At 39.3% G+C, this 26,811-nt stretch overlaps 1 protein-coding gene and 1 long non-coding RNA gene across 5 annotated transcripts in view; one reads left to right on the top strand and one right to left on the bottom strand.

The window, feature by feature from the left end:
* Positions 1–10,277: 10,277 nt before the first annotated feature.
* LOC116789781 lies at positions 10,278–11,954 on the bottom strand. The gene is made up of 3 exons (XR_004358152.1): positions 11,676–11,954; positions 11,479–11,556; positions 10,278–10,398 (listed from the first exon to the last, which is right to left on the bottom strand). It is a non-coding gene; the product is annotated as an uncharacterized LOC116789781 (long non-coding RNA).
* A 152-nt stretch (positions 11,955–12,106) lies between these two features.
* RAPGEF4 (Rap guanine nucleotide exchange factor 4) overlaps positions 12,107–26,811 on the top strand; it is a 151,323-nt gene continuing 136,618 nt past the window's right edge. For all 4 annotated transcript variants that reach the window (XM_032692912.1, XM_032692910.1, XM_032692909.1 and 1 more), the window contains exons 1-3: positions 12,107–12,250; positions 25,219–25,361; positions 26,440–26,528. In XM_032692912.1, coding sequence (XP_032548803.1) covers positions 12,186–12,250; positions 25,219–25,361; positions 26,440–26,528 — 297 coding nt within the window. In that variant the 5' untranslated portion in view covers positions 12,107–12,185. The remainder of the gene's footprint in view (positions 12,251–25,218; positions 25,362–26,439; positions 26,529–26,811) is intronic.

The raw sequence follows: 26,811 nt of genomic DNA, 5'->3' as shown, positions 1-26,811 counted from the left end.
GTTTTCTTCTTCCCGTGCCCCATCCATCTGTTAGCTTTAAATAATACCTTATAGATAAGCTTATATGGTCAAAATAAGAGACCGGGTACCTGTGTCATCTGGCAATATGTAACAGGTTTGGTAACACAAGTAGCTCACACAAGAAAGGCTGGCTGCCTGTTGGAGTGCTCTGCAATGCTGAGACCATTGCATTAGTAAAGTTCAGTCAGTAGCAGTGGATGCTTCTCACTAAATATCGCTGCTAAATATAACTGTATTAAGTCTTCCAGACTCACCAGTGAGCAAACATAAGAGCCTTACCTTATAAGTAATTAAAGTTACTACTCTAAAGCCACCACTCCACTGCTGCCTAAGTCTGGGATTTATATGTACTTGAGGCCTTAATACTACAACTAAAGCACATCCCCAAAACAAGGCTGTATCATAACAGAGACATAGGTGCACTTCATCATTGGTGATAATACTGTGACATCAATTATTTTCTTTGTAAAGAACAATGCCAATAAGCTAATGCCTGAAAGTGTTTTCAAAGGAAGTGAGTATAGTACTGCAGCATTTTTATATTAGTTGGTCTTGCACAATGCTGTCCCTCCTTTCCTTCCTGCCCAATACTATTTTAGCAATATTCAAGGTTTTTAAAAGATCAGGCCAGAAAACAAGAGCCAGGACTTGAATTTCATACTATTCACAAATGGAAGACGTAAGGCAAATGCAAAGTATCAAGTGATCACAATCACTGCCTTTTTTCCTACTGAAAAGATTCTTTCCGTATTCACATAGGGTAAACTCAAAGGAAAAGCACATAAAAATGCTTTTTCTCTTCACAGTATTTCTTTGGCATGGATAAGAAGTATTTAAAGTACAGCAGATGTGCTTATGTTGTACAATGGAAATTGAGTCTTTTATAACATCTGTTTAAATATTTTTACTTCAATACATATATTGCTGTAAATGAACAGTGGCACGCTATCCTCATCATCTTCTTTCCCAGAACTGTGTTAGTTTCAAATATTTAAATGTTTTACAAGATTATAATAAGATGACATAGTATTTCTTGGCTTAGTGAAGGCAAAACTAAAAATGCCTTAAATTAAAGTTGTATGATTTGCCTATTTCCCTGGTTTATCTGCCAGCAAATATTAACTGAAGCATTTTTTGTGAATTTATGTACTATCTTCTCAATAGAAGGATCCTGTAATCTCATCTGTTCCAGAGAGGAGAACGCCTAGAATAAATCAGTCCCTTTGCCAAAGTGAAATGAGATGGGTTAGTCAGAGGCAATGTGTGCTTATAAAATGTACATCACTTAAGACTCAAAGACCTTAGCTGAAACCCCAAAATTTTTATGTAAGCAAGCCTGAAAAATATCGACAACAGCAGTGAACCTGTGCTTTGCTTTTTTCAGTTTTCCTGAAACCATGCTGCATTGGAAAGACATGACATATCTGTATCCCCAGTCCACACTGATTTCACCCCAGAAAATGTATTAGGTTGTGTAAAAGGCATAAACATAACAAAACTTCCCAAACCTTATAATTACTCTGTTTAGAAACTGTTTTGGCAAAGGTAGGGTAACAAACTACTGTTATTTTGAGGGTCTAAATTACTAATGAGAGCAAACATAGGTACTTCTATGAACTCTTCTTTTGAGACATCTGCTAAGGAGATAAAGGAGAAGAACGGGTGCATGTGCTTCTAAAAAATACATAGAGGTGACATCATTTTTTGGTGAGCACAGGGCTCACAGATTGACCAGGTTTAGCTCTCATGCTGGGGCTGTCACATAACGATCCCTAGGGACTATTGACAACATGAAGGCAGTTGGATATTCTGCATATCCAGTGAGGGCTGAAAGCATGCCAGAAAGGTCTTCAGAGGGCAATATTGCTGGGCTGTATTGACATCTAGTCCAGCTGTACTGACATCCCTGTCCAGTAGCGAAGTAAAAGGATCACAGGGAATCCTGGTGTGAACTGTCCCCAGAAATCATCTCCCAGTCCAGCCCTCTGAGGCACCCAGTAGGTTAATTTTTGCTCTTAGCTAGAGGAAATTTTCACATGCAGTAGGAAAAACTGGCCACTGTTGCTGGTCACAAATGATATTTTAATAACAGTATTAAAATTGCAAAATCAAGCACTCAAAATCTAGGAAATGACTGATTAAATTATCCATGGCAAACTTGATATTTATGATCAGATTTCTTTTTTTTTTCATGAGGATGCTTCTCCAGTGCAGTGAGCAAATGCACTATGCTTCTCCAATTAACCCTTTTTTCTTTGTGTTGCTCATGCATTTTGTTTAATTTAATAGGTCTGTTCAGAACCTATTGTGACCACAAGGTTAATTATATCTTTATGAGCTTTTCTCTGCTCTCATCATTGTAGAATTAAGGTGCTCTTAAAATATTAAGAACTTTCACAACAATACTGGGAAATACAGAGGTATCACTGTTATTCCCTCTTTTCATATGACTCAGCAGGATAGACTTAGAGGATGGAGCTCAAGATGAAGCCAGACTCCTCTCAGAGATGTCCAGAGACAGAAAAAGAGAAAACAGGCACAAACTGAAGTGTAGGAAATTTCACTTAAATGTTAAAAAAAACCCCAACCAACTGTAAAAGTGACTCAATAATGGAACAGGTTACCTCAAACAGAAATAGAACACAAAAATCAAAATGTCAAAAAATGTTAATATGGAATATTCCCTGCCTTGTCAGAAGCAAGTTGTAGCTATGGGAGGATAATGAAAGCTGCCAGTAATTGTGCAATACTTTGTCACTTCTCTTTCTCTTTTTGGGAATGCTTCCAAACACCAGATAGTTGATGACTCTTGCATCAATGAGAAGGTACTTCCTCACTGCATTTCTTGGCTGCTCGTAGAAGCCCGGCTTCTACTGCTTAGAGCCTAAGAGGTCTTTGTCTCCTGTTACTTTCCTGGTGGTAACTTAATTTCATTTCTTTATCTGCACTGAATTTTCTAAAAGAGATTCTTCTCTATGGTCTTTGAGAAATTCAGATCCTGTACAAATTTGGAGTCAATGCACTTCTGACCCAGCAATCTCTTGTCTTTCCAGTCTGATGCTTGCCTCTTATGCTCTTTTTGTGCCAGCCTCTCATTTTCTTTTTTTCTTAGCTTTTGATTATCTATCCTTTCCATCTTTCCACTGTGTAAGAAGCATTAGAAAAATGGACACTTCAAGATAATTTAAAACTGCTGTTAGGCATGAATATTGCTACTTTCAGGGGACAAGGGAGAATCTGAAATGTGAAGTCTTTTTTCCAGCAGGAAAATCAGAGAACACCTCTGTAAAACTTTGATGTACATTGTACAGCCTCTGCTTAAAGCTTTCAGGTTTGTAAATTTACTCTAGAACCAATACAATTTGTATGTGAAAAAAAACCCCAGGCTTTGAACTAGATAATTATTGAGTTTATGCTACCGTGGTGTCATTAACATATTTTTAATCCATACAGGTCTCTTCCTGTTGTTTTTACTCACATGAGGTAGCACCTCACGATTGCTATTTCACTACTTGGCTGTTGTAGTTGTGTTTCCTGCTACATAACTCAATAGTCTGGTTGAAAACCAACAAATGCCACCTGTCTGTACCAGCCAGGATGCAGTCCACAGCCACAGCAGTTTCTGTCCCCACTTGCCAATTGGTTCACCATTTTTTCTCAGCCAGAATACATTACTAGAGTTGCCCATGCTGTATTCAAGTCACTCTTAGTGTGAATTATTTGTGAGTATAAGCCTGCAAGCGAATTTATTGTAAGGTGTATTTTCAAAGCTGTGAAAAGAAGACTATAAACATTACATATAACCTGAGGTTACTGTGTAATTTATACAATGTAAATAAATTACGTTTGTCTTTCTTTTTTCATTTGCCTAATTTCATTATTTGATTTTTATGGGTGTGTGTTGGTGCCCCCAGCAGGCTCTCAGAAAAATTAAATCTGTAATCCTGTGAATCACACCTCGCAGAAAGAATTGACTTGTTTACCGTATTGTGATGAATAGAATAGCTGCATTGAATGTATATGAAGCTGCACAATGTATTACTATATAAATGTGTTGTCATGTGCAAATGTGTGTCACATATGATCTTTACCTAGAGCAGAACATATTGCATCGTACAAGTAAATATAAAGCTCTGAATGTGTTCATTATAGTACTTCTGTGATGCTAACCACAATCCTGCCTTTAGAGTAGTGAAGAACACGTGTATAAAAAGGACAGTCTCAGACTTAATGAATGTCCTTGGCTCTCATTGAATGTATTTATGAAATTATTACTTGCGCTGGAATAATTTATGAATTTTATCCGAATTGCACTCATAGTAGTGCGCCTCCTTGACTGAAAGAATTTGCAGAAAATAATTAAAAGACTTGTTTCTTTATTCACTGCAGATCACAAGTCATTATTTCATATCAACTCTAATTAAATTACATGTTCCAGTTTTATAGGACTCATTCACAAAGCTTTTTAGGATTGCTTAGTTTATGATATGGATAATGTTTTACAGATCATTTTTACAAACAGGGAATCCATGTGACAGTAAGGTTGCTCACTTCAGGCATTGGGAACTAGAGAGGGAAAGCTATTGAAATCACCTTTGACCTACACAATAGGGATTTTATTTGCCTGGAATCTAAGTACCGTCTTCCTTTTCCCCCTGAAAACCTCAAATTCTAAGGAGAGGTGTAGTACTCACATAAATAAAAGTGTCTACTACTGAGAGGTTGTTTCATGAATTATCACGAAGGAGCTCAGGGCGAGTCCAGTCAATTGATTTTATGCCCCATATCTTGTGAATAATACACATACAGGGATAAATAGAAGAATCTTGACATTGCATCAGAGTTTTGTTTTTTAAGTACCTATGCATCAATACAAATATACAACTGAGAAAAAAGTTATAAATAGATATATTTGATTTCTGGAACTGATTGCTAGGAGAAATGGGGAATGGACTTCAGGAAATATAAATTTCCTATAGTGATCAAGCAATGTTAAAAATAAAATCTATTTGAATTTATTCTGAAAAGATCAATATTGTGAAAATAAGGGATGTAAGGAGGACTATGTTCTACCCATTACAAATTTTCTTGCTGGAGTATCATCTATGAGGACATAGAGACCACAAGGTTATTTAATGGAGTAGCTTGCTCCGAAGCATTTGCAGGCTTTCCCTCAGACTCCACATACTAAAATGATGAAAACTAGATATTTGATAACAACAAATTATGGTAGCCTAATCATTTCAATAGCAGCTGCAGCAAATTTAGGGGCAGGTCATGAACTAGTGCTCTTTCTGCCCAGAAGTATATCCATCAGTATCTAGCAGAGAGAGCTGACACCAAGTTGTGAAGATAAAACCTGGCCTGAACAGTTAAAATATGTTCATCTGGCTCTGCAGGTAAGTAAAACCATTTTTTCTTTCAGCCCTCAATGAAAATCTGTGATTGTTGAAATACAGTAAAGCTGGCAAGTAAGGATAAAGGAATAAGGAATTACACATTTAGACAATAAGAACTTTCATTTGCTTTTGTACCTTGGGTGAAAGAGTGAGTGAATAATTACAATCCAATGATTAATTTCATTAACCATGGTAAGATAAGTATGTTCAAGAGAAAGTGAGACATTTGAGCTGACAGTGCAGTGTACTCACTCATAAGTACACTGGTGTTTCCAAGTGCATTCTTTGTGTTATAAATGAACACATGTAGGGTCTGGCCCAGAGACAGCACAGCTGCTTTCAGGTAGTGAGGAGCTGAAATAATGTACCTGTCAGCCCTTGTGGGTAATGTGGAGAGTCAGTCCAGCACTCCATGAACCCTATTCCTATGACTGGACATAAAGCAAGATTCTCTTCACCAAGTCTCTGATTCAGCCCCAGCTGATCAGTTTGATTTGGGTCTGTTAAGAAGCACTGATGTGTCTGCCCTGTACTCAAAGAGTGTGGGTCTAATTCTATTGTCTCCTGAATGCTATACTGAAAAGGGGTACAGCACAGTACGAGTCCCAGACTGCTTCATATCTTTGGCAACTGCAAAGTATTTTCCTGATATTTATAATTTTGAAATTCCTTATGTTGTCCTGGGTTGGGCATACAAAGTTCTGTTTTAACACAGTATGCTGATGTGTCCGTAGAACTAAACACTAATACATTAAAATAACATTTATGTAAAGCATTGCATCTTCACAGAACTATACTTCATCATCTAGTTAATCTTTACAATATTCTTATGATTAAGTTAGAACTTAGTGTTTATTTATTTCAATAGACTTTCTTTTTCCTGTGAAATAAGATTCTGACATTCTGCCTTCCATTGCCAGCGCAGTTATCTAGGTCTTAACATAACTGAGGAAGTATATTAAACAGAATAGCTCCATTTATACCTTCCCCTGCTCACCCAGTTTTGTAAGACTTGAAGAATTTGACAAAAATCTGATGGAGAAAGCCCCTATTCAAAAGAAAGTAGTTAAACAGAAAATATGAAACCTATGCACACCCATGTTGTTAATGTTAATAATTTGAAGCCTATTTCTGTGTGGTTTATCTGAGTCTTTTTTGAATTAATCTCAGGGCTCAGATTTCAGGTGTACAAATCAAATGACCATCTGTTCAAAATGTGATGCCACAGAAAGGCTTTGATATTGGTCTTCAAACAGAAAAATGTTTATAGCACTTCTGTGCAACATGCTGCTAAACCTGTGCCAAGTAATAATACAAAAGGGGATTGCTCTGCCTCGTGTTTTCTTAATGAGAAATGTAATATGGACTCATTGCATTTCATGCCACGAATTTGAGAGTATTTTATTTCAAGGAGTATAGACTAACTTAATACTGATTGTGTTGGCCCTTACTATGGACAATGCTTTTAGTTTACTTCATTAGAAAGGACAATGTCATATAAGGATGGGTAAAATGATGCAGAACACAGTGTTAATATACAATGAACAATCAATCTTTTACTGTCCAGAAAATCTTCATAACTTGTAAGGCCTATATAAATTGGACATACGCTATAAGTCCAGTTAACTCTTTTGCTTTCAGGAATTTAGGAAACAGTTCTGTCCTGCTGAGCAAACAGCCAACTACCAACTAATTTTAAAGAGCCTAGAATCTAAACTTTATCAATTCATATAAATATCAACTCAGCTGTATTTTCTCTGCCTTGCACCTGTGCTTATGCTACACCTTCTATAGAGGACATTGTATGTTTTCTTTCCAGTATATCTGTTTCTCGCTTGTCTGTCCATATCTATCTCACTTGTATCTGTTTTGTTCTTGGCAACACTGAGACCTTTTCCTGAGAATATCTTGGTAGAGCTATCATAAGAAGTGTGGTGGGCTTCCTGAATTATGGGGGAAATGGCTTGTGGTGCCGTGGAATTTCTGAAGAAGGTGCTTTGAAGGGAACTGGAGAGTTGTCCTGAATTAGAAAGGAGAACAGGAGAAAGAAAAAGATAGAACATGGAATGATGCAGGAAGTTAATGTGGAAAGGAAGTCCCTACTTGTTCTAAAACACCCTTTGTTATATCACTGTATGTTGGGTTTAAGGATTAGCATTGGAGAGGAGAATCAGTATGTTGCTTGTAGGCTTTACAGGACAGTTTTATTAATACATGCATTGGTTTAAAGTTTGTATGTCATCACATCTTTTGCAGCTTCCCCAGCATGCAAATCCTGAAAGAACTCACATGCAGGTTTCTCCGTCTTTATTCCACTATATCCTGATTACTCCTTTGAAATCCGTAGGTGGTGTGTGTGTACAACTGATAACACGTTTTGGTTCCTACAACTCTAACCACACTGAATGTGGCACTGCTGTATTCTAAACATGGATCACAGTTCTGTCAGATTCAATCTTCCTTCCAAAACTTCTGAGTGATACATGAATTTAAACTATTGTTTGAGGTAGAATTTATGTGCTCATTCTGAACTTAAACTATTTAAATTGGCTTCCACATGACAACACAAACCATGCTTTAAATCAGCTTAACTGACAAAAATGAGTTTCTCTAGAGAAAGGAGATATTAAATGTTTTGAAGCTTGTGGAGCTGGCCTTATCTTACCTTGTGTCCAACTTGCATTTTAGGGACAAAGGATGTAGTCAATGCCCTGTGCTATCAACTAGATTCAGTACAGTCAGCTTGGATTAGAAGAGCCCTGAGGCTGAGCAACACTTCCACAGACACAGGAGTCAGGAGAGTTCATTGGTGGCTGGAAACCAACTGTTTCCCCCAGGTATTCTCTTGAACATACATGGCCAGAACTGAGGACTGAGCTTCTGGAGTTTTTTTGTGAGTTTGCTCTGAAATTAAAATTGCTTTATGATGCTAATTGGGAGGTTATAGATTCTGTGACCACTAATGTGTCACTATATCATAACTAATTTCTTTAGTATGAGCTATCATACATAGCATCCAAAACTGCTGTAGAAAATAAGGCAACCCCTAGTGCCCTTTAACATTATTATTATTGCAGTTACTTGAAACCTCTTAAAGTTTTTGGTATAATTAGTGGTACAAAGAGGTTTCCACAATAGCCCTCCTCTGTTCCCCGTTACTGCGTAATCATAATAAACATATTTAGTAATTTCTTTCAAGCTCTAACAACTATGATTTAGTCTTTTGGTTCAAGAATTCAACATGATTTGCCTTATGTCCCATAATGCAAACAACAATTTGGACCCTACACATTTGAACTCTTAGTCTTACAAGCATGTGAAAACTTGAGGTCTGGCTGATTTCTGGTTCTCTGTGGTTTAAGGGCTCCTGCATGGCTCTGTCACTCCTTCATAAACTGTGGAAAGTTAAAAGGCCACTTGATCTTTCACATACCTCCGGTGAAAACTGTCCATTTCTCAGCAGCAACCTCCTTTGAAAGTAGCTGCCATTTTAATTTTCTGGCTGCATAATCAAATCTCACAAATCAGATTCTAAAAAATCCCACTAGCCTTCTGTTCAACTGGGAGAAATTAAATGTGAAGCATTACTGTGGAGTTCCACAAATGCCGAAAAAAAGGTTTTGTTTATGAGAAAGGGATTTTCCAACCACCAGTCATTTTAACGAGGCATAGTCCTTTTATGTTTTCTCAGGTGAAACTTCATAAAAGGTGTAATAAAAGGCATGTGTAGATACAGGTGAGACTGAGCACAAGTGAATTTTTGGCCATTAACAATTCCTGGGCCTCAAATATCTTTTTGGGTCATCTTTTCTTCATGCAAGTGTATAGCTTTCAAGGGTAATGGAGAATGGACACTGTGAGGCACCAAGAGGAGGTACAGAGTATAAACTAATGAAGTGTGCTTCAGCATTTTCCTTCTAGTGTATGCTCTCCCAAGTGAATGGGTACTTGACCCCATTAACATAAGGCCAATACTCTAAAATTATGTTACCTAGGCTTGTTATGGTTTGAATTCTTAAGAGTCACAGGATAATCCGCATTTGATTTGACTTGTCATGTGAGATACATAACGTTTATTTGGCACCTTTTATCTCAAGAGAACATGCACTGACCTGGTGTCCAGGATTTCTGATTTCAGTAGTCAGGAGCTCCTGACATTTCTGTGTAGTTTAAAGACCCTTTGATTGACAAAGGCTGATATCTGTACCTATCAATTATTTATTCAATGCTTCTCTGTTTCTCTGAGAAGTTTCACTCATGTCTTAATCAGAAAGCTACATGATTACTCATAATACAGAGATAATTCTGCCTGTCTTGCTCTGATTGCTCTCTAATTGGGACACTTCTGAATGACGTATAGATGTACCCAGGGTTCCTAGTTCCTACTAGGGTTTCCCACGCTGAGCCTGTCTAGTTTACATAATCCACAAAGTGTTAAACTCTCGTTTAATGGTTACTCCACAAAAAGGTACCTGAGTGCTGTCCGCCCACAGCCACGCACCTGAGCCACACCCGCTTCGTGCCGACAGGCCTTGCATTCCTCGCAGTCAAAAGCACTGGTAACTGCAGAGGGCTGTCCCAGGGCAGGCAGGTTGCTCGGTCACGGGTGGGTCCATGAGCACTGACCCAGGTTTTCACAGGCCCCATCCCTGTAAAGCATTCCAACGGGACATTCCCGCCCAGCCTTCCTCCCGCTTCCCAGGGCCGTGACGCTGCCAGCGCCCCTGGCGCGGCCTCGCCCGCCCCCTGGCGGCCGGGGCGGTGCGTGCGGGCGCCGCTCTGGGTCCGGACCCGCCGGCACCGGCACCGCTGGTCGTGTCCGCGGAACAGCCCGTGAGGAAAGGTAAAGGCCTTCAGCTAGGAGATATTTCTGGGATCCTTCTCCGGCCTGACGCCAGTTAAATGGAAAATGCATCTTCTCCAGCTTAAACTGGGCTGAGGGGAGAATGGGCAGTAAGGGGTGCCTTGTGTGACGGCTCTGGAAGGAAAATTGTAATTATGTGGAATAACGTGATGAATCTTTTATAATGGTACAAAATTAGTGAGCTTTATTGATTCATCTGTAATGTACATACTGTGTTATAAATCATTAATTTGATTGAGAATTTTAGAGTTTCTTACCTTTTAAGGTCTTGTTCTATTGGCTCCCAAACATTTGCATATTGACGAATGAATAGCATTGATTTTCCTCGAGTAGATTGACTGCTTAGATGCAAAAAATTCTCTTTTTTTTTCCCTATGGACTATAGCAAAGGAAGAGCTGCAGCTTTGATCTCACTGACTGGCAGCCTCTTCTATTCCTCTATCATGCACTTCAATTTTTTTTTTTGAGGCAAAATGAAAGAATTGCCTTTTTTGGCATCCTCTTCTGCTATGCCAATTTCTTAGCAGTATCTATTTAGCAAAAGGGATTTTTAGATACATTTCCTTAGATTTTACATCATACTGTTCAGTATCCCAATGTTAACATTTATTTCTGCTAAAGTGCTAAAGAAGCTGTAGCAGCAATGCAGCCAATTAAAAGGCAGATGTGAAATGTGAAGTAGCACATGTCTGTAAGAAAATTACACTTGGTACAGCCAAAGAAATTTCAACAGAGGGCAGAGAAGATAGCCCATGGAGAACTGTGAAAGGCACTGACAGATGCTCACCATCTGAGTTAATCATTTGTCCCCACAGTGTAGAGCAGAGGAGTTATGAGCCTGAAGGAAGGCAGAGTTTGAGTTTTACTTTGCTATCATACACATGAAACCCCGAACATCCTGCGGAGATTTGTACAGCTTCCTACCCTTCTCCCACGGTACTCAAGGCAAGTTGTAAGGAGAAGCTTATGGTCATGCACTGATTACTTGGGAAGATATTATCTAGATCCTGAAATATTTTATAGGAAATATTTCATGTAGAAATTTGCAAAACGGGGAGACCTGCTGCTCTGCATTCCTTCTTCTGTTCATCAGTTCTTAAATCATACATTAGCATCATTAAAAACCCTGCACTTTGCAGGCCACACTATGACAACAGGAGGGTGTGGGTAATTCTCATTGTACAGTAGACTCACCTTTCTCATGCTCTGCCTTGGGTTCCTTCCAAGTGCTAAATCCTGTTCACAGGCTATATTGCCCAGCTCATTTTTCACCTACAATAAACCAGAAGCCTTAGGACACAATTTCATTTGCAATGACAGTATGGACAGCAGGCTGGAGGAAGCCTTCAGGAAAAATCCTGTAATGTGGACTGCGCCTTCCTTTTGCTCACCATGTGTTTACTGCTGGGGGGACACACAAACAGGGATCTGGAGTGCTGCTAAAATACTCCTGAGCTGACTCTTTTAATTAAAAAGCTTGTACTTCCCCCCCATTCCAAACCCAGTCAAGGACATCTCTGGTGAAGCAAGGGCAGGGACCAGTGTATGGGCACTGGGGAGCTCGCGAAAGCCGAAGGGGGACGACGACACCTTTCAGGAGGGGAATGACTTCTTTCCGCCTCCTCCCCGGGCCGCTCCCCCCCGGCTGCGGGGGCGCAGGGCCGGGGGTGCCTCGGCAGCTCCGGTGGCGCCTCGGCAGCTCCGGTGGCAGCGCGGGCACGGGCGGGAGGGCGGCGGGCGGACCCGCACCGCGGCTGCGGCGGGGCCTGGGCGAGCCCATCGCGCCGTGCGCGGAGGGAGGGAGCGAGCGAGGGAGGGAGGACGGACGGACCGACCGACCGGCGGGCGAGCGGGGGGAGCCGCCGCCAGCCGGGTGCGCGGCGACCTGAGCCCTGTCCAACATGGTCGCCGCTCACACCTCCCATTCTGCGTCCTCCGGCGAGTGGATCGCGTGCCTGGATAAAAGGTATCGGCATCCTCACGGGAGCGGCTGCGGAGGGATGCTGCGTGTATGTGTACATATGTCTGTGTCTGTCTGTGTGTGTGAGTGCGTGTGCGCGCTGACACCCCCTCCCCGCTCCCCATCAGATCCTGCCTTACATAAGGAGCGTGCAGGTGGGAAGCAAAACGCCCGGAGGAAGCCGGGGCGGCGGGGCAGGGTGAGGGCTGGAAATGCACCGGGCAGCGGAGGGGACGGGCAGTGCCCGCTGGGATTGCTGCTCCCCGCCGGGAAAATGCTGCACGTGGTGGAGGAGGGGGAGCTCCGGAGCGGGGAGAGAGCCTGGGGCTGCCGGGCGGGTACCCGCCGTGCCGGCCATGGCAGACCCGCCGCATTCAGCCCCAGTCCAACCTTCGCCCCAGCGGCCCGGCCGCTGGCGCCCGCACCTCCCCTCCCCTCGGCGCACCGGCCCCGCCTCGTCTCCCCTCAGCACACCGCCCCCGCCTCGCCTCAGCCACTTCGCAGCCTCCGCCCCGCCGCCTTGCAGGGCGAGCGGGCGAGGAGGGACCTTCGCCTCGGTGGCGGTGGCCGCTTCTCCTCGCTGCGGCGTCCTGGGCGCCCGGGGTTGTGCCCCCGGCACCGCGTGGGTGAGAGCCACGGATGGGCTGACGTGTGCTCAGAGGTGATGTGCGCGCTGCTAAAAATACCGTCAAATTCATTATTTAAAAAAAAAAAAAATAATTAAAAATTCTTTGAAGTGCTTTCCCTCGGGTGCTGCAGCCAAAAGTCTCGCAGCGTCGAGTTGTGTGGTGGGTGGTTTGAACGCCCTTTTGCTCTATTCCTACCTTCACGAATTCCCGGATTAGTTCAGAAGTCGTTTGATTTCCAAGCGCTCACTGTGTCTCCTATAGTCTAGGAAAATCATTAACAAAAGTTTAGACCATAAATACACTGTACGATTCAAACAAAGGTTACGTGGTGTATGGCACTTGACTGAGCATCACGAGCCAGCTTTTGGCAGGTGGTGCCATTTGGGGCTCTGCTGTGGAGAGAAGCTTTTGTGCACATAAAAGCACAAAATGTCCTTCTATGTGCACATAGAAGGAACCTTCCCCTTCTCGTATTTTCTTCCATTTCCAGGTAACCTCCTAGTCTTGTAGGGCTGCACCTCTAATTAGGTGTTCCTTAACAGTCCAAGCAACAAACTGTAACAAGTTAATATCAACTTTTGATCTAGACCCTACCACAGATATTGATTCCCCCTCTGTAACACGTGTCTTAAGAGAAGACTAACCTCTTAGAGGTTAAGTAATGTGTATAAATGTTGAAAGTACTCTAAATGTACAAGCAGAACTGCTGATGGTAATCTAGCCATATAGAAACCAAATAGAGGCAGAGGGCCTAATTGTGTGTAAGCTGACATTGAGCGGATGTGAAGAAGGAGAGGATGAGCCCCAGTGTGTTTAGATAGGTGATCCTGTGATTTCTGTTTTTGTAAATGCAATACATCATGAGATCTAAATTGTAAACTAAAATTCAGGGTTCATGTCTAATGAAGTGCATAGCCTTGGGGAGTGGATGATGTATTTAGGAAACATATGTGGGGCATTTAATTTATAAATCTTGTCTGCCATTATTTTGTATGGAAATTAATATGCTGACCATTTCTGTAATGGGAATTTCATTAGAGCTATTAAAATAAACCTTTTTCTTCACTTTTTGATATTTGGAGTAAGCTAGTAGCACCAATTTGTTGAGTGGAAACAATCAGTTCCAAGCGCTTTTAAGAATTATGTCTTATCCTTTCCCAGAAGGCAGTCTGTATGTAGGACAAACCCATAACATGAGAGATTGTAGATTTTTTTCCTGGTCTCTGCTATGCTCTGCTTTGTGATCATAGGAAGTACACTATACTCATTTATTCTGTTTTGCCATGTAAAAAACAGAGTTAAAGCCATGTGGGAAAAGTACTATAGGAATGCAAGTACTATTAGATAAAACATTTTTGATTAATTTACATATTTGTATTTCTAGAGTATTTATTTTCTATAGATAATGTATCTGTGTGCATCATGTAGCATTTTCTATCCTAGGTTTGAGTTCTGTAAATACAAGATCATTTATTGAGTCATTTCTCTATAGGATACCATGTGTTTTTATTAAATAATAAATATAGCTTTAGTATGTTTTCATTAATGAGTATATTTTCAGCAGGCAGACAGTTCTAAAACTAGTATGCTTTAGAATTTTAGGTAAGCCTCAGCAAAGGCAATTAAAATGGCCTGTAATATGGATTATCCAATATAATTATTTGAAAAACAGAATGAAATTCTAAATGGAAATAGCGAAATACATCATGTACAGAAATTATGTATTTTGTATATGTTCTTCATGTGGTTCCCCAAGTCATGTGTCAAAGTGGAACTCCTGGAACGACTAAGATCTAGAATAACAGCACTATAAAAATGAAGAAACGCCAAAATATTTCGGGAAAAATGTTATTACTGTGTAGGGTGCTGCGGGCTGGGAATACCAGTGCTTTGGCCATGCATCTTTCAAGTGTGGTTACTAGCCACAAAAGCCAAAGATCAGCACTTAAAAATCAAATACAGAGGACAGTATTTATAGATGAAGTTACAAGCACAAAGGTAAGGAACAGCAGGAACAGAAAATTCAGAACACTGTTTTCCATCAAGAATATTTTATTTTTGCAGGAGAGAGAGAGAGGATCAGTGGTGAGCAGCTGTACATCCTGGTTATACCTGGAGATGTAAATAATTTTTCTGTTGAGGAAACCAGTGCTTTTATATTTGATGTAAAAAGTTACCTTACCCCTCATTTCTTAGGGAGCAGAAGCATCCCTACCATCTTAGCACTTTTCTGTAAATCTGATCTGCACATAATTAAAAAAAAAAGTTGCTTACTTATGCAAGTGTGTATTGTTAGCTTAAGAAGGTCTTCTCTATTCTCATGGTTTCTTTAACACCAAAAACCATCTAACCAGACTGAATGGTAGACGAAGTATTTTTTACATAACTCTTATTTCTCTAAACGTGATCATATTTGTGAATTCAGTTAATTGTTTTAATTGGATTCAGATGCAAACTTTTTAGTGACGTACAGCATTGACAACAGCCAGAGGTCCCAGGATTTCATACCTGCCTATAGCATCTTGTGTTTTTCTCTGAATTAAATGTAACCCTAAGTGCCTTAGCAGACTGGAGGAGCAGATCACACAGCAAAGCATGTAACTTCTCTAGCCTGTCGTGCTAAGTGTGTTGTGATCTTTGCCTAGTAATTTATAAATTATTTAAATAGGAATGGGTTTTTTGAGGACATGTTGTGCCTCCTAAGCTTTTATATCCTTGTTATCCTTGTAGACTTGCATCATTTATGTCGAACCAAACAGAAATAATGTGTACTGTTTAGTATCTCAAATCTGTACTTTAAGCCAAGCTCCCATAGATTTGAATATAAGTTCAGACTAAAGCTGTGTAACACCAACATATTTGAATCAGGTTTTGTTTTTTTGGTTCATTGTAACATGTATTTGAGATGCAAGTTACTTGTGTTTGCTTAGTAGTCAAAAAGGGACCCCTGGTGAGGATACAGGGCTATAGGCTATGGTATATAAGCTAGAATGAAGAATGATATTCTGAAAGAATTGTTGTAAAATAAGTACAGAAAATGCTTGTCATCCTCTATAACTTATAAATATGTCAAAGATAATGGGATATGGATTTATAATCAGGCAATATTATGAGTATTTTAGAGTTACTTTACAATGCTCTTTTATTTTATAATATATTCTTATACAATTGGTAAAACATACACTGACTTCTATATAATTTTCTCCCTTGCTTTTTATTTGTGACAAATCCATGGAACTGTCACCATTTTCATGTAGTTTGGCTTGGAACAAAGTCATGGGCATACACTGCAGTTCCTGTTGGTCTGTGTGCTTGGCGTTTTCTCTCTGTAGAATGTGACTGAGCTGATACACGCTTGGATCGAGTCTGTGTGGGGATGTATCAGCAGAAGGCGCTGCAGTGGATATGTAATCTCGGAGATAGAGCCATACAGACTTAGCCCAAGTGCTTTCTAGCACTCATCTGAAGGTGCAATCTTCTGAGAGTGATGAATAATAACAAATTTATCTTTCCACATCGTGCAGTTAATTTTCTAGTCCAGTGCAAAGGTGCAGTCTTTGATGAATAATAAAAAAACCCTTTTTTTTCCATATCTCCTTAGAGAAACCAAAATAATTGTTAATATAGTGTGCTGCAAGCTTGTATGTCTGTGCATTTTATGGAATATATGAATTCAGATTAACTCACAGTGAGAGCAGGATTTTGAATTTTAAACAAATTCAAGCTGTTGTAGTCTCTGCTCTCAGCCTTAGACATTTCCAGTATCAGCTTCCATTTGTTCCATGTCATTGCAGTAAGTTACACATTTGTGCTATGGACAGGTGTTAAGAGGAAGAAAAAGTGATTACTGTAGCATTCATGTGCATAAACATTGTCATGGCCCACCAGAGCAAGCCACTATGTGCACATGCCTGTTAGGACACGGTAAATTCAAATTTAATTGGTAGTCTTGTGAAGTGGGTGATTGGTGTGCTACTTGTGCAGCTGTAGATTTTCTCTTTCAAGTGATACTGGAAACATGACTAAACCCTCATTGCCTGAGTTATTTCTGACATGTTAGGATTTGATCTCTAAAGTCCTGTACTCTGAGCAGATTAAATTTCTTTTATAACAAAACTCCATGTTCCAGCAAAGCAATAAAAACCTACAAACCAGCTAATTAAAATCATGCCCTGAAAGTCAGGTGTTCACCAGATATTTTTCAAATGCAAGTATTTTTCTTATCCAGTGTGATGCCTGTTTTTATCTGCATCTTAAAATTTGCTGCATTTAACAAGCTTATAATTCTAATGATACTTTGTGCTGTATTTTCTGCACTGTATTTGGCATGATCACTTACTATTCTTGCTACTTTATCAATATCCTCAATGAATGTTTCCTGAGCTGACTTTTCATTTCATCTTTGAACTCAGCAGTTGTCAAAATATATGTAAATCTGTAAAAATTATTTCATAGTTGCTGTAAGTTTTAAATATTCATTAGCTCTAACAGTGCAGATCCTAAATGGGTAAAGGTGCATTTGTGGTGTATTGGTGGATAGTGGTGGCCAGTTTGAATCAAGGGAGATCATCACTTATGTATATTGTTCAAATATAAATTTCATTTGCAGTGTATCTCAGTCTGTCTTCATATTAAAGTGCTTTTAATGTTTATTATGAAGCTACAGTGCTTGTTAATTCAATTTCATCTAGATTTACTTCTGTCAAATGGAATTTTAACTGTCCTGAGCTCCAGTTTATGTTTATGAAAGTTGAAATCTTTATTCAACAAGGTTTAGTCACATCCTGGTTGCAACGATGCATGATATGTAAAAAGTTTCATAAAGGAAAGAAAATTTCTGTGCATTTTTATTTCTCTTGAAGGATTCTGTCTTTTTCAAAAGCATATGAAGGTAAAAAAAAATCTTTTTCCTACTGTAGCTATGTTGTTCATGTAGTGTATTTTTAACTTGAGGTAAATCTTCATGAATGTAATTACTTAATAAATCTATCTTTTGCCATTCCACTGTATGTACAGGTGTAAAAATTGACCTGTTGGAAGGACACATCGTTTGTAGATCAGGATATATAAAGAAATAAAGTGCACTTGATTGTTCTGTTTAACCCTCCAGTTTTTCAGTGCACTGATCAAACTGAGTTAATTGAGTAATATGATAATGAGGAGATAGAGTCCCCCATATTTGCGTTCTTTTGGTCCTCACTGAACAAGACAGAAGTCAGCTATAACAAATTTTGTCTGACTGCAGCTGGCAGCCAGTCAGTCTGCATTTAACTGGTAGAACAGGATTATCTACGGTATTTCTTGTGCCTTACATAGCACAACCTGAGAGATTATCACAGGGATATTCTGAGTGGAGGTGACAGTAGTAATTTATTGAAAAGTAAGCATCAGCAATTTTACTTGTGTTGCCTTTTTTAAAAAAAAAACCACTCCAGAATTATTTGTATGCATAAGAATCCTAGGGAACAATGTTTAAATAAAATCTCATTTCCTGTGTGTCAGAGGAAATGAGAACAATGAGAACTGGAATCCCAAAGTCTCATAAAATGACAATCAAAAGAAAAGAATAGTAATTTGATTATTGTTTGAAAACCTCATGATGAAGCTTTTCCCATGACAAGGGAAAGAGGAGATCTGAAATGTGAGTGTTGAAAACAGATTTGGTAACACTGCTGCAACAAGTGAAAAGTATCTCTTGAGGGGAGTTAATTACCTTCTGTTGCCATTGAAGTAAACCTTATCTGGAAGCTACTGCAGATTAAGAGTAACTTCATTTATATCTAGCATTTAAGTGTCTTACTAAAGGACTAGAGTGCTTTGATAGATCACTGGTATCCCTCTCTTAAACTTTCTTTTCTCAAGGAGAAATTAAAAGTCAGAGAGCCTTACAGCATTGCCTGGACGAGAGTTACTTCAGTATTGTCCTGCTTTCACTAAGAGAAAATGGCATATTGGTACTAGTATTCTCCTGCAACCTACTGCATTGCTTTTCTGCATGTCAGGAAGGGACAGGAGGGAGTACAGTAGCGTAGAGAAATGATCTGGTTTAAATGGCATTCCTTGATGCTCTCTCCTTGCTCATGTTTCACAGCTGAGCTGAATATTCTTTAAAGTACTACTAAAACTCACTAAATGGTCCATGGTAGTGGTTACTGGTACTTTCCAGCTCATAGAGTTTGTCTTTGCATCTTCGCATTGATGATTTGGTTTCAACCCAGAGATGAACTCATTTTATTTGTCTGTTATAGTGTGGTAGCTGTTTTCTACAAACAGCCTCACCAGTGGAAGAAATACATCCATCTTCTCATCCTTTGTGAGCTGTTCATTGCTGTCTGAATTGCAATATTGCCATTTTAAAAAGTTAAAGAGATCATGGGAAGGAAATTCAGTGCTTTCATTCAGTTAGAGCAGAATTTAGGTCATAGAACACGTTATAGAAATGAACATTTTAAAATTCTAGAGGCATCTTGGCAAAGAAGGTAAGACTACATATATTCTGTTTTTTCTTTCTCAAGTGTCAAACCCATTATGAGGAAGAGCCTAAAAAAGAGGACATATCATATGGTAGCAGAGAAAGTAATAGGTTATAGTTGGATTAACTTGATAAAAGCAAAACAAAAAACTCCAACTTGTTCCTTTCTTCTAGATTGACAAGTCTCTCATAACATACTACATAAACATTCAGGTAGTTAATCTTAACACAATCGAAATAGGTATGCTACACATGAACAGAAATACTTTGCCCTAATTTTATATGTGAAGGATTGTAGCAATTATGCTCTATCTGTATTTAAACTTTGAGCTTGAGTAGTTTGCACTTAAAAATACGAAACAGGATCATAGAATGGTTTGAGTTGGAAGGGACCTTAAAGATCATCTAGTTTCAATGCCCTGTCGTGGACAGGGATGCCCTCTACTAGACCAGGTTGCTCAAAACCCTATCCAGCCTGGCCTTGAACACTGCTGGGGATGGGGCATCCACAACTTCTCTGGGCAGCCTGTTCCAGTGCTTCACCACCCTCACAGTGAAGAATTTCTTCCCAATATCTAATTTCAACATACCCTCTTGCAGTTTAAAACCTTGTCCTGTCAGTCCATGCCCTTGTCCAAAGTCCCTCTCCATCTTTCTTGTAGGCCCCTTTAGGCACTGGAAGGCTGCTCTAAGGTCTCTCCGGAGCCAGGCTTAACAAACCCAACTCTCTCAGCCTTTCACAGGAGAGGTGCTCCGGCCCTTTTGTTGTCTTTGTGGCATCCTCTGGACTCACTCACAGGTTCACGTCCTTCTTATGCTGGGGGCTCCATAGCTGAACACAGCTCTCCAGGGAAGGTCTCATGAGAGCAGAGCAGAGGGGGAGAATCATCTCCCTCAGCCTTCTGGTCACATTTCTTTTGATGCTGCCCAGGTTATGGTTGGCTTTCTGGGCTGCCAGTGCTCATTGCCAGGTCATGTTGAGCTTAATATCCTTTTGAAGATCGGTCTTCTGGCAGATTTATTTTACAATTACCTTTTACAGATAGTCAAGCAGATGGTGCCAAGAAGATGTTTTATCTCTATAAAATATGTGCCCAAAATCTTCACATCCAAATAAGTAGGGACAAAATTTCCTTTAAAAAAGCCTTATTGGCATAATTGACTAGAGATGTGTAACTAGTGTCGATGCTGTCACTTGTATATGTAGGCTGTGATGTTGTATTGAAGAAGCAGAAGGAGAAGATAGATGACGTCCTGTGTGAAAACATTATTACCACCTAAGACTTACTATGCTCTGAAGAGACAAATTAGTGGTATCAGTAAAAAGCTGGATAAAGCATTCAGGGGTCAAACAAAGCAGAAAGGCTTATAGGGTAGTGAAAACAAATTACTCTTTCCTAATAATTTTGTAGCCCTGCTTTGCAACACTGGAAGTGCCCTCCTCTTTGGCTACAGTGAAATGGGATGTCAGCACAGTTGGAGGTAAAATTTATTTCAAATTGGGTGGGGCAGCCTAGGGCGGGGGTGCTTCACTGGATAGAGTAATAGATTTTCTATGAGAGGAGTGACCTTGCCTTAAAATGCTTCTGCTCTAGCTTATATGTCTACCAAACTGTTGAGAGCTGAAGAATTTTAATTGATTTAATAGAGGTGTCCACATTTGTAGATTAATCTGTGGTCCTAGTCCATGCATTGGTCTTGAGCTTTCAGAAGTAGGAGTACAGTTAGGAAAGGACAGAAGCTTTAGCAGAAAATCCAGGGGTAGCTGAAGTCTCACTGAAATGCATTTTTTAACTTTGTATGCTCATGGATGTGAAGTTATAACTCTGCAGCATCAGCAGTGAGGGGACACTTCAGTAGCATATCATCATCAATGTGACAGAACAAAACTAAAAGAAATCCTCTCCAGCACTAGTTTAGCAGAGGAGGACTAAACTCAGTGAGATTGAACAGCAGTGGTGATTACGAAGGAGTGACCTTAGGTGCTCTGATATGGTATCTGGAAAAGTCTTTCAGAGGCTTTTGGAGCCATGTAGGAGGCATAGGGAGCTTCACCTTGGGGATTTTTGCAGCCCGTCTCCCTGTTTTGGGGAATAGTTCCTTTCTGGATTAATACCACTGCCTTCTGTAAATGTGACAGTAGTGAAAATAAAGCTTGCATAATTCTCCATCTGCCATCAGCAGTACTTTTCTAATTAATAGATTGAATCATTAATGTTCTAAGGACTATAGTATAATATTAGCTGTTTAAATTTATTCCAAACTCTGCTTTACAAAAACAAGTTTAGAGCAATTTAGTAAGATAGCTGTGATGAGGAAATAAATTTATTTTGTCCTGTCCTGATGTTGTTCCAGGGAAGGCAGTTTGTACTTCAGAAATAGAAAACAAAATTTGGCATCATAAATAGATTAATTAGTGTTAATTTAATGATACAGACAAGTTATAATTATGATAATTTTGTTAAAAGATGGTTTGTAGAAAGTGATCAAAGTTTGCTTGAGTTTTGTGGCAAAGCAGTTAATTGATGCCATGGTGCTTTATTGTTCTCATACTCTCTCACAAAGTAATACTATGCTTTTGAAATCAGACTCATTATAGATTATAAACACTTAATAGAAATGAGTTTGAGTGCTACTAATACTATTGTTTCACTGCAGTCTGAAGATTTTACACAGGCAAAATTTCATGTGCTAGTAAGGACTAGGGGCCACCTCAGCTTGGGACACCTGTTGTTAATTAATTCCGTACTCCTAAACATTGAGGACATTTCCCAGGAGCTCTGAAAGAAAAATCCAAAAGCATTTTGTTACCAAACGTTTTCATTTTTATGAATAAGAACTCATGATCTTAACCGAACAGCTAAATCTTAAATTAGGTGTTTGTGTGTCTCATTTGAGAGACATGAATAAGTTGTTATTCTGGGGTACCATTAATATATCTTGCCTGTTTCCTTGCTTGTTGCTGTTTTTGCTGTTTCGGTTTTGTTGTTGTTTTTTGTGGGTTTTTTTGTCAGTTTTTGTTGTTGTTTTTGTTTGTTTTTGTTGTGGTTTTTTTGGAGTGTGTTTGTGTGTGTGTGTGTGTGTGTGTGGTTTTTTGTAAAACACAGCTGGAGGACAATGTACCTTTTCTAAGATAGATCAATGGTTGAATCATTCACTGAAAGCCTGTCCCAAATTCTAGCTTTGATACTAAATGTGATGGATTAAAATATATGCCCTCCCAGTAAAAATATTTGTGGAAATATATTTTCACACAGTGATATTAAACCCAGTATGTTTTGAAGAAAGGCTGTTGGAACAAATGGCTTGCTTAGTAGTAATGAACTACTAAGAAGCATTGTAAGGAATAAAACAATTTTGGGATTATTACTAAGCGTATTTCTTAATAATTTGTGTTCCTTATTTTGTTTAGAGCACGTCTGTGTGCCCCTCTTCAAATGCCCACTTCACATCCTCCAAGTGGAAGTAACTGCTCCTAACATGAAGGGCTGTAACTCAGCTGCTTGCTGAAGTAAACCACTAGAACACTGAACTTCAATTTGTCTTTCCAGATAAATATGGAGTTTGGTTTCCCACTCCTGTGCTGATGTTTAAAACTAAAAAGCATGGCTCAGCTACCTATGAGAAGGCTTGTCCTTCCATAATAACTCACTTTACTGGGATCATAAGGCACTTCCATCAGAAGAAAGAGGTTTTCCTGCAGTCATCTGCTTGGCACAAGACACTTCTTGCCACATCAGTGGAAGTGAGCCCTGCTCTCACCTTCTTCTGAACTAAATGGAAACTGTGTCTCTGGAGCAACTCAGGAAAAAATGCTACACAGCCTATGAATTAAATCCCCCCAATCTTGTCCTTTTGATAGAGTCAAAAGTGGAAGAGGTTTCTGCACTCATATTTCAGAAAGAGCACTGAGACAACAGTGCTGATTAACCTGATGCATGCTGTTTGCTAACCCTGCTTCCTTTTCTCCCGTCTGACTCCATCAAACTATTAAAACCACTAAACACTTGAGATCCTACAGTCAATTCTATGCAGGTGAACTGACTGACTTGAATGGAGTCAGCTGAGAGCAGTTGTAGGAATGAAACAGTCTCAGACACAATTTTTGTAGGAAAAGGGGATATTCTGTGAATAATCTCTTTTTTTTTTTTCCTTGTTGAGTCTTGCTGTTATTTTTGAGAGTCCATAAATTAAGGGAGTTAGTGATTCAAGTGCTAGTGTAGTTTGGGTAGGGATCTTGTATAAGTGGATTTTAAATCTGTTAGCAAGCTGCACCTCCTAATCTTCTTAAAAGGATTTTGACAAGAGAGTTAATGCTTATTAGTACTTGTCAGCTAGTGCACAGTCAAAAAGAAGGAATGGGTGAAAATCTTACTTGAAATATTTCAAAAGAGAGCTGTTGTAGTTGATTGTGATTTGAAGTGGTAAGAGGATGTCACTGTGATGTAGAAGCAACTGCACACACCAGAGAATTATTATTCTCATCTGTAGTTAATAAGGGTAAATTGGAGTATAAATGAGGATAGAGATTTAATCCCTCCTAGATGTACTTTAATAAGAAAGATGAGAGACAGAGATTCACTGTGAGTAGGATCTGAGTTTCTTCCCTGAGACAAAGCTTGGGATTCCTTAAGTCTTTGATTTCAAAGAGGAATCTTAAAAAAAAATCTTATTGAAAGGAGTACTTACACTGTGGGTGTAGCAATAAGGTGATAAAGATGTGTTTGTGAACTTAGTCTTTGTTCATTGTAGCTCCCTGACTTCTGTTCATTATAGGCTCATCCACTGGCTAAAAAGACATTTTTGTCAGTAAAATTAACTAGCAGCTTTTGAGTGAGTGATAGGTCTAATGATCACTGACAGTTGTCTGTCTTTGTGGTACAGCTTTATACATAAATGATTTGTGCATCTGATCCAGCATGTTCTCCTAGGAAAGTGCTGTGTTTCTTTCTGTACATAGTGGTAGGCATTTAGTCTATTATAAATAATTCTTTCTAATGCTAGTGGTTGGCTTCTTTCTGCTAGTGATTGGCTTACCTGCTGATTCATAACATTTGATAATCACATTTAGAATGTATGCTATAGAGCTAATTCAATTTAGTTTCATAAATATGTAGTAATTTTCTGAACCTGCTGAACTGCTGGTCCACATGCTTCTGTGTTGGAGAGAGTTCTACAATTTTTCTTGAAGTCTTGGTTTTTTTCCAGGTGTTGCTGTAATAGGTTTAAAATATTTTAAACATTTGAATTAAGATGTTTTGCTGTTACCAAGGAAGAGTTAAGATTCTTGCTTGCATATTTAATTTGTCCAACACTAAGAGGCAGAAACTTTGTGGAAGTTGTCTTTCTTGCTTTCAAGTGAGAAGAGGAAACAGAACAATCAAGTCAGTTTATACTCAGTCAAATGCAGAAGAGAAGCTTGAATATAGGAGTTACTGTTTTTATCTAAAGCTTTTCATTAGCCAGATAGAAAACTTCTGCTTTGGGCACTGATTCCACAGACCTCTTGTATGTTTGAACATCTATTTGTTCATGTTCCCTTACAAACCTAAAACTATATATTATTGTAAGATCTTTAGGATAAGGACTGTATCATAATATATACTTTTAAAGTGACTGTTACAGCAGAACTTTGGTGCTAAATGGGCTTCTGGACATTGACTGTGTTGAAATGATAAGAATCATGCTCAAGTTGATAAAGGTCAGTTGTTAGGATGTGTCGAAAGGGTTTCATTATATATCTGTGAAATGCATTTTAGTTGGTTTATATTGTAGTGTGACATTTAATGCAAACATTTGTAAGTTCAGTGCATGCAGGTGGGGATGCTTCTCTGGTAAAGTGCTTGAGAATTTTGTCCTTTGTTTTCTTGCAGACCTTTGGAACGTTCTAGTGAAGATGTAGATATAATATTCACACGACTGAAAGAAGTGAAAGCTTTTGAGAAATTTCATCCAAACCTTCTCCAGCAGATATGTCTTTGTGGATATTATGAAAATCTGGAAAAAGGAATCACATGTAAGGGAGCTTCATATATTTATCTATTTTATGTAGATGAAATTGGGGTTAGGCTGTGATTGTCTTTATGAGATCGATGAGAAACGACCATGAAGTGTTTACAGTTGTAGTCATGGGGCAAGGCAGGACTAAAATGCTGCTTGCTCTACAAATGCAGTGTGTACTGAATCTATGGTAACAAGGCACACAGTTGGACGTGGGACTCTACCACTGTTTTGTTGAAAGATTACAAGCAAGTCATTGGACTTAAGCCTCGTTCTTCCCCTGTAAATGTATTATTGATCTCTTTTGTAGGTGCTTTGTGCTGTCAGGGGCAAAGGTGTATCACCTAGGCATATCACTAACAGTGTGTGCTTTCCAGTCACTCTGGATAGCACAAGCCAGACTTGCAGAGCTGCATATTGCTTCAGGGTGCTCTATGCCTGCCCTGGCAGCACATGTGCCAGGTGCATGTGGACAGCTGTGCTTGGGTCTGTGAAGCTGAGATGGAAATAAGTGGTGGTCCTGTGGTGGGAATCTACCAGGGAAATAGCTGATGACAATCTGTGGTATTAATAGAGTCTCAGATACACCTCAGGTAAATCTGGCATACAGCACTTGGGTTTGGTTAGACTAATAGGAATTTCAGTGCTCTGTAATCACACAGTTGGAATGCCTGGACATCAAAGTCCTGCAGTTACTGTTTTGCCAGAACTCTTACTAAAGTTAGTGGTAGCTGTGTCTGCATTGGAAGATTACGAATTTCAAAGGGACATTGATCAGAAAACCATTTTGTTTTGGTTTGTTTGTTCTGTTGGGTTATTAACTAAGAGAACATTAAAAAAGAAGCAAACTGGGGAGAAGTGTGAAGCAGTTCTACAAGCTTTCATTGTTTCCACAGTGTATTGACCAGTTTACTAAATATGTGCTTTCTAGTGTCATTGGAAATATTATTCTAATAGTAAATAAGTAGTCTGATATGGTAAACTATATAGTACCAGCAGTGACTGCAGAATTGCAGTAATATGTGGGAAAAATATTTGTTAATGTTGCTAAACTAAAAGAGGTAGCTCTTATTTACAAAATTTCATCTTTCCAGTGTTCCGTCAGGGTGATATTGGGACGAATTGGTATGCTGTTCTGACAGGATCACTGGATGTGAAGGTTTCTGATACAAGCAACCACCAGGTAAAATAGATTTTTCATTGAAACCGTCCAGTCAGTAGTACAGAGAAAGAATATGACTTACAGTGAGATAGATAACAACATAATTCGTACAGATATTTTGTCATATCAAAAGCATGTTTCTCTGAGTGTCTTTTAGTCTCATTTGTCTTTGTTTATGGAGGCAAATCATGCCACTGATTTCAAGAAAACTGAAATGTAATGCTCTGGAAAGGGGTCATAGGAAATTAAGCTAAAGATCTAAGAGTTGTTAATTCCTTCCCTAGAAATATTTGAATTCAGTTCT

Source organism: Chiroxiphia lanceolata, chromosome 7 (assembly GCF_009829145.1).
Source record: "Chiroxiphia lanceolata isolate bChiLan1 chromosome 7, bChiLan1.pri, whole genome shotgun sequence".
Classification (NCBI taxonomy): Eukaryota; Metazoa; Chordata; class Aves; order Passeriformes; family Pipridae; genus Chiroxiphia; species Chiroxiphia lanceolata.
Note: the sequence above shows the minus strand (reverse complement) of the source record. Positions and strands in the feature narration are given on the sequence as shown.